General features: G+C 37.4%; 1 protein-coding gene across 1 annotated transcript in view; it reads right to left on the reverse strand.

Moving 5' to 3' along the window:
- Nucleotides 1–5,811, reverse strand: part of LOC120629778 (organic cation transporter protein-like) — a 35,651-nt gene extending 29,840 nt beyond the window's left edge. Inside the window, exon 1 of the mRNA XM_039898817.1 lies at nt 5,483–5,811. Coding sequence (XP_039754751.1) covers nt 5,483–5,525 — 43 coding nt within the window. The 5' untranslated portion in view covers nt 5,526–5,811. The remainder of the gene's footprint in view (nt 1–5,482) is intronic.
- Nucleotides 5,812–8,937: the final 3,126 nt, after the last annotated feature.

Below are 8,937 nucleotides of genomic sequence, written 5' to 3' on the forward strand. Positions count from 1 at the left end.
ACATATTAAATATAATACCTATTCCGACTTATCCTTATCCTTCTTGTACAGTCATACCGTGGTAAGTACAGTTTGCAGACAAAAGTAAACAAACTATTTATAGCAAACGAACTAAATGCTAAATGGATGTTTTGTTATGCAAAATACATTGACATCATAAAGCATGTTTAAGTAGGATACTCTCGAACATTAAGTATCCAATAATTATCACTGTAATAAAGAAAAGCGTTTTTTTACATAAATTAGCTGAAAACACTACATGTGTATATAACTCGTAGGTATAATTAAGTTTTTCTCTACTATTGTACTAAATAAGAGTGATTTGCTATAAAGTTCAGCTTCGATTTCAACAAATCTGTACAAACATACACAATTATAAAAATTGGTTCCGATTTCACAAATGTATATTGAGAAAATTTCCGAAAAATAGCATTGGACGAATTTAAATTGGAATAATGTTGTTTTCGCTGCTTATAAACACAAAGATTAGGTTGGTTTGCCACAATTAATTCATTAAAATAATTATGAAATATCGTCTATATCGTGGCAACCTTTCATCGCCACACATAACTTGCGAGAAGTGTACAACCTTCCCTGTCGAATCATGTTATTTGAATAGTGATAACCGGTTGGCAACCTGTCAGAAATATTACACAAAGCTGCAGTTAGTTTAAACATACTCTGCTTTAAATATTGGATAGAAGCAGGGGTTGCTTTGCCATGATATACCCACTATACTCTGAAATTTAAGCTTCATTTGCTATACATACACATACATTACTCTGCGAGAAGCAGGAGAATCTGTACGGTGTACCGTGTCATTTATAATTTCTTCAATCTTTATACTCCACACCAATCATCTTCGGCAATGAACTCTACGCCCGTTTCACTCTGACACTCTGATCCTCAGGAGATGTTAAAATTGAGTATAGAAAATTAACGAATAACTGCACGGGTATATGGTATAAATAACGCACCAACACGCGCCCTACCTTCTACCCGATGCTTTACAAAATTCGAGATCGAACACTATCGGTCAATCAACCCACACGATGCTCGCACAAGGTCACCACTCAATATTCGGTTAGTGGAGTTCGTTCCTTGCTACCTAATTGCTATAGAGCTCCTTTTTCAATGAACTTATTACTATTTATTTTAATTTCAAAATGTACCTATGCTAGGAGAGCTGGTACAAAAAGCAATTTACAGGTTTTATCGACCTCCTTGATTAACAGGATTGTCTATGTGTGACAGGTGGTAGACTCTTGTCCTAAAATATTCCTAATGTTTTGTAAACATAGTATGTACCAACGTGTCAATCTCAACATCATGTACAGATCGGTATTAACTTGGGATTTCATTGTAAATTATTATATATCGCTTATTATGTACCTATAATTCTGATACTCCGTAGCTATAAAAAGAACGATTACACCCACATACCTAAAAGGCATATTTAATATTTATGCACAACACGCACATGCAATCAAGGTTGGCCATTATTTGTGATTTTCTTTTTATGGTATTGGCACATACCTGCCTTCAGTGTGAAATGAATATATAATTTATGTTTGATTTATGGCAGGTACACAGACAACGATAAGATTGTTTAATTTTTGCATGAAGACTTAAGAACATGCAGGATTAGGTCCCTATAAGCTTTAAGCTTTTAACTTAGGCGTTATTTCGTATGTAGAAAGAAATACATGTAAATACACATACAATTTTTTATTAACAGATATAGTCGCATGCAATTGTGGAAAATGGATATCTCCATTATTGGGGACTTCATTACAAGAAGTACCTTTATCGAATTTAAAAAGATAATTTAATAAAAATATCCAAATGAGAAAAAAAGAGTAGTTATTTTTTTGATCCCTCAATGACGAATTTTTAGTTTCACCTAAATCATTAGGCATTCCACTTAGTCAATGCCTAGGTGTAGTAAAAAAGGCTACTTTTTATCCCACGAAAAATAAACGGTTCAAACGAGATTCGCGAAAAGACGCAGAACGCGAGCTAGGCTAGGCTAGTAATGTTATAATCTAAAATATCACATCAATCTTCTCTTTTTAACTTATGATTTAGGGGGGGCTGCCTACGTTGTACGGGGAGGGGCAGTTAGTATACATGAGAATCATTCCACTGATTATAAATAGTCTATAAGTTTCATCTGTGTCGTCATCGCCGCGCCCCCAGACGCTTGTTCGCATAAACTCGTTCACCCATCCATCCTAATAATAGCTGGAATTATATGTAAACGACTTCCCCCTATCTTCCCGCGGGTGTCATACGATGCGACTAAGGGAATATAACGCAGTGAGGGCCGCAGCGTCCTCTTTGCTACTACTAGCATCTGATGCGATCACCAATTCGGCTGGTCACCAATGGTGATAACAACAAAAAAAAACACCCGGCTAAGTTTGTTGTGGGCTTCTTCTTAGACCAGGACGCGTTTGGAACCCTCGTAGCTTTAGTTTTAAGTTCAAGTGCCACCTATGGGCCTACTTGAATAAAGATATTTTGACGTGACAACGTCTTATAAATTGGTTTGCCGGGTGACACTTCAAGAAACTGCGTTACGCTCCGCTCACGTTATGCGCTCACAATGAGAGCGAGTGAGAGGCACGCGCCCGCCTAAGAGCGAGAGAGACAGACATAAAAAGTGAAAGGCACGCGTCCCTTTGTAGTAAACGCTGTTTCATTGTACGCAAATGTATTGCAAGTTATTGTATGTATATTTGTATATAAATACGTATGTATGTGTAAAGGTAAAAATAAAATTTTGTTAATATGAAATTCAGTGCGAGATTCTTTGTATAAATTAATGTTTTAAATATAATTCTTTGTATAAATAAATGTTTTAAATTGTTACTATTATTTCATCCTTCTTCCTACTATACGAATGAATATTCACATTAAAATTATTTTACCACTCAAAGTCGTTGTCACGTAAAACTTTCGCCCGTATACCGACTTTACAGGCAACCAATTTTTATTTGACTTTGACTTTTGACTTTGTCTGCCAGGGGCAAATCCTCCCACTGGAAAGGCCTTAAGTCCAGCCAGTGGCGTGCATAGAGAGTATGCACAGGGTATGCAGATGATATAAAATGAAGAAAATCTTTAATAAGAGTTATAAAAAACTTCAGGATAGGCATTGTAATGTTATAAAGAAGTAAGTATTTATAACTCGTACTGGAGATTTTCTTCATTTAATATCATCTGCATACCCTGTGCATACCCACTATGCACGCCACTGAGTCCAGCAGTGGACTGTAGGTTATTGACTTGACTTGATATCTAATTTACTGGGAGGCTTCATTCAGGTTATTTTCATAGCCCCGTTGGTAGGACTTCGACTTCACTTTCGGGGAGCCGAATTTGAATCCCGTACCTCTCGTTTTAAGCAATTAAAATATCATCAACGGTGAAGAAACATCACGAGAAACTTGCACGCCTGAGAGTTCTCCATAATATTTTGACAGCCGACTGGCGCAGTGGGCAGCGCAACCTTGCTTTCTGAGTCCTGGGCCGTGGGTTCGCTTCCCACAACTGGAAAATATTTGTGTGATGAACATGATTGTTTTTCAGTGTCTGGGTGTTTATCTGTTTATTATAAGTATTTATGTGTATTATATCCATTATAATATTGAACAGCTATCTCAGTACCCATAACACAAGCTACGCTTACTTTGGGGCTGGATGGCGATGTGTGTATTGTCGTAGTATATTTATTTATAATATTCTCAAAGGTGTGTAGAGTGCACTTATCCGCACTGGGCCAGCGTAGTAGGCTAAGACTCGTGCAGAGAGTACTTAAGACTGTAGTTGGCCGGTATTGGGTTGATGATCATGATGATGATGATTGGCCACGACTTAAGTCACGTCCTCTGTTACGAGTAAGAAGGATTTATATAGTTAACCCACCATGCTGATCCACTGCGAGTTGGCGGGCTTTTACGATTGTTATTAAAGGTTAAAGGTACGGGAACGTTATCTGTCAAAAATACAAACCTAGCTATTGACGCTTGGGTCTACGCTTATTTCCACCTTAAAGCCAAAAAACGCAACCGCAAAGCTTTATAGGGTAGATATTATCTACTATCACATAATAGATAAAATAAACAAAAAATAAATAGATATATTACGGACAACAAACACATCGCCATCTAGCCCCAAAGTAGGCGTAGCTGCTTGTGTTATAGGTACCTACAAAGATGATCTATGTATACTTTAAAGAATAATATAAATTAAAATTTATAATAGGTATTACCCAGTCACTGAAAACATTCATGTTCATCACAGAAACATTTTCCAGTTGCGGGAATCGAACACACAGATCGCTGCCCACTGCTCAAATCGGCCGTCATATGATATTGATATCGCATTCATCTTCGCAAATCATCATGCTGATCATTGTTTGTTGCTGACTATATTTTTATCTCATCGAGTTACCCTTACCTCAAGTCTCAACATATTATAAGATTATGTCTACGTAAGAACTTACCGATGAGAATTAATTTTCAAAATTGTAGGTATCTAAAATCGATGATTTAATGAGTAAAAAATACCTTCAACGAATTTGTCGATTTATAAAAAAACGAGAATTTTAAATATTTTACGCATATCAAATAACCAAATTAGTATATTTCCTATAATGACCGCACATTCCAATAACTTCGCATCCTTATTTAGGTACGGTCTACCTACCTTGCTATACTTGGACATTTATAATTAGAAAGTTTTGTACTTATGTTATCGACCTCACTTTATATATTATTACAAGAACTTTGTAACACACTTTAAATATTTTAAGAGACACGTAAAAAAAGAACTGACTACTGACCTATACTTACCGCGCATTCGGCGATGGTTTGAATGAACCCATCTATTTATTCAATAAAATCAGTATTCATAAGTTATAATTAAAACGCTATATATTTGCATGTAATTGTAGCCATAAAATGTCTACTGCGCAGATTGGGATAAACTGCTCTTTTTACGTGACACACCATATGTAGCTATTAATAACCAACCTGCTTTTATATCTGAATATTTACATATCGAATCGATAAAAAAAATTAAAAGCTCATAAATTTTATTAAATACCTTGACTGCCGTACAAAATACTATTGGGGCATAACGATGTTATTCCATCGAGTACAAACAGCCTTGAGACATTTTAATGCGGTGATATTTTATGAGGTAAGCCCGAAGGTACGAAACATTTCGTTTCGTATAAATGAAAGCTCGCCTCTTTCGCCTTCACTCGAACACTTGAGTGTTGACAACAAGTTTGCGACACGTGCAATTGGTATTCCGTATTCCGACCGCAACACCAGCTCGTTCATTAAAACAGGGCAACACTCATTAACATGTGTACTTACGTGCGTTACTTTTGAAAGTTCGCGATTATGACAGTTTCCACTGATAGTGTTGACAGACCATATGCTCCGACATTGGATTTCGGTTCACTCACCCAATTTCCCCATCATTTCCTCTAAAGCTCGCTCCTTGTCCATGGTTGTTTTGGTAGATCCCGGTCGTGCTAGTTTGTCGGCGTTCTGCAAAGAGTCACGGGCACCATTGATGTATGTAGTTTTTAGTTTGAGCACGCGGCGGCGAGAACACGAAGTTGCGAACGAACGCCAGACGCGTGTGCCGGCGGACGAGCGAATGGACGGTTATCGCCGTGGCGCCAACGCCGACACCGTGGCTGTGCCGTGGCGGTCGGTTACCGCAATCGAGCAAAAAAACTAGCACCTCCTTATCTCCAGCAACTCATTCCTCATAAGCAGATACCTGCACATTAAACGAGCGCCGACGCTGCACAAACATGCGTCGCTATCTCAGTTATCCGGCTACTAAAAAATATCTATAGCTACTTCACATAGATGCACCATAAAGCCTAGGCTTAGTGCACACTAGCTGACCAAGTTACACGGTTATCTAAAGACCTTTTAGTTACAGTTTTAAATAACGGCAGGGTGATTACGTATCTCGCGACAGCAATGCGACAGGCGTAAAACTTGCTATCACTGCTGTCAAACGTCACTTTTCCATACAATAAATAAACAAAAGGGACGTTTGACAGCAGTGATTGCCAGATTTACGCCTGTCGCATTGCTGTCGCGAGATACGTAATCACCATGCCGGCCAAGCAAATGGCCCTCCTGATTGGAAAGTGGAAAACAAACGCCTGTAAACCGAGCAACACCTACCTGCCTGCGAGGGCACGACAGTAACACGTCCTGCAAGGATTCCTGTGTCTACCAACCTGAGAAGTAGGCATTAAGCCTCACGTGCCTGTAATTACACTGGCAATTATAAGCATAGCACACATGTACTATATAAAACATAGCAGTAGTAGTACCCAGTGGCGTGCACTTCATGCATGCACAAAAGCACTGCATACCCAAATTATTTTACATAAGTCGTATTGGAGGGGAATTTTTGCCGTCTCATGCAATTCTCCTACTCCTACTCCTACCCCAGACGAGTTCTGTCTTAATAAGCTCTACTACCTATCTACTAATAAACCCTTCTAGAGCACGCCGCTTTTATTAACACGGTACCGACACATTTGAAAGGCCTAATTTGACATTCGAGTATCTCTGGAACGAATGTCATAATGTTTTAGTAATTCAAATCTCGGACACTATTGTTAAAGCTACACAACTTATTGCGCCAAAGTGGCGTGAATTGGAGACAAAAAGAAAGTGACAAGGTCTTTCCGGTGGTATAACTTATTGGAGCCAGTGGTCTTAGTTTCGTCTAGCGCCCGCTGCGATGTGATATTGTTTGTCTCATCTCCGCAGTAGGTATAACACGGACGAAATTGTTTTATGTGGAATCAGTTCCTGGCTTAGTGTATTAGTTAATTACAAGTGAAAACGAAAATATCTATCTGGCTATCATATCTAGCTGGAAGCAGGGTTAACAGTTATTAGTGTATTATCTATTGACTGGGTGATGGGTCTTGCCTCGCCTCTAGACGCCGAGTGGGAGTGATGTTCGGTCAACTATTCCGATCGCGATACTTTACACTGCGATTGGTCTAAACATGTCTACGTAGACAATTTTAAAGTCATCTCAGCAATATACCTGCGAGTGAGTACTTGGCTTAAGGCTTACTTGGTAGCTAAGCGTTGCGAAAGCACTCACTATGTTTTCTCTTTACCAAACTTAACTATCGAAGCGCCCACTATACCATAGCCTTGAAACATAAGAACGATTTCAAAACACATACGTAAGACATACGGAATGCAAAAAGCCGCATCAAAATCGGTCTAGTATTATGTCGAGGAAGGAGGATAACAAGAAAACACAATTGGAGCACCCACCCTCTTATAACGTCTTCATCATTAATAAATATTTAATAACCTGCGCTGACATAAAAAGGTGTTACTAGATTTATGAAGGAAAAATCATCCTTAACAAATAAACTTACAAACCCACATACCTACATTTAAAAAACATCTGTCACCAGACTCCTAAAGGTCATCGACGTCATCGGTTCTTCGCAACCAAATATTAATTTAGTTATTCAGATTTAATTCCAATTTTACATTGATGAAAAAGATTATGATGACAAACTGGGTCAAGTATCACAAGGCAAGGGAATAAATAGGGTTTAGGCTGTAATTCCCGCTGGACAAGTGTCGATTGATAGTCTTAGAGAACAGTATTGAGAACTCTCAGGTTATAATTGCTTATAAAATGTACATTAGTTAAAAAAAGATGCGTGCGGGGCATAGAACTCTCCCCGAAGGGTGCCGAAGTACTAATACTAGGCCATTGCCGCTATAAAAAGGCAGCATAAAGATCAATAATTTAAAAGCAGGTATATACCTTTAGCAGTACATATTTCATACCAAATGAAAGGCATAAAAGAATATATGTTAATTCACAGCGGAAAATATGTCGTTTAAACAAATGAAAACACACAAACTATTAGAAACGATTATTATTTAACGCATGTGTCACGTTTTATTTACACTTCATGCTTTGTTTTAAATATTTAATATGGTTGTACCTATACTTACCTTAGAACCTAGCATAAAACTGAAATTATTTTTAGTACCGATGCAAGTTTTCAAGTTTATGTAGTAAATTCGCCTTAAATTATATCAATAATATTTCTAGATAATATTTGTGGCATTCATTTATGAAAAAATACCGTGATAAATAATAAATAGCAACGTATTAAAGGTATACCTACGTTGGTTTGCTAGACAAAAAGCCGTGTTTGTCTTCCGAAAAACAATAAAAGTGTCGGTATAATTTTAAGTTACGTAACAGGTAAAAAAATAGATGCCCTCTTCATGATAATGTATGGGACTGCATTACATGCAGTAAATTATTGATCGAAGACCGAACATGGTAATTAAAATGCTTCTTAAAATACGTAAGTAGGTACTTAATATGAATACAGACTTAAGAGGTCAAGGCTTTCCGGGCTCCGACCTGCTGCGATATTCAGTAATTTTTTTGACAAGTTGCCAAACATTTTTAAACATACAAAACATAAATAAATAATGACGGTGGCAGTTTTATACTCAAAGCAGATTTTGTATGGAGTTCGCCACCGTTGTAGGAACTGTTACAAAATTTACAGAATCTGGTGAAGTTGATATCCTTTATTAGGTATTTTTCTATGTGACACTGTTGAGGCCAATATCCATTGATATTTGATATGTATAGAATTCTAGGTAGATCTTAAATCTTTGAATTCAAAAACACAATTAAACCAAAAAATATTAAAACTTATTTTAACACTAAAATAGTTTTATCTGCATTATCTTTGGCAAGCAATGCAGGCATGACACGAGGCATCGTTTTTGTTTCCATTTCTTCTAAACTTTTTACTATATTCGCTATTGTCTGCGGTTTTGTCTGCGTAGAATTTATTATGTCCTTTCCACGATTCCTCTG

This window comes from Pararge aegeria, chromosome 15 (assembly GCF_905163445.1).
Source record: "Pararge aegeria chromosome 15, ilParAegt1.1, whole genome shotgun sequence".
In the NCBI taxonomy this organism is placed as follows: Eukaryota; Metazoa; Arthropoda; class Insecta; order Lepidoptera; family Nymphalidae; genus Pararge; species Pararge aegeria.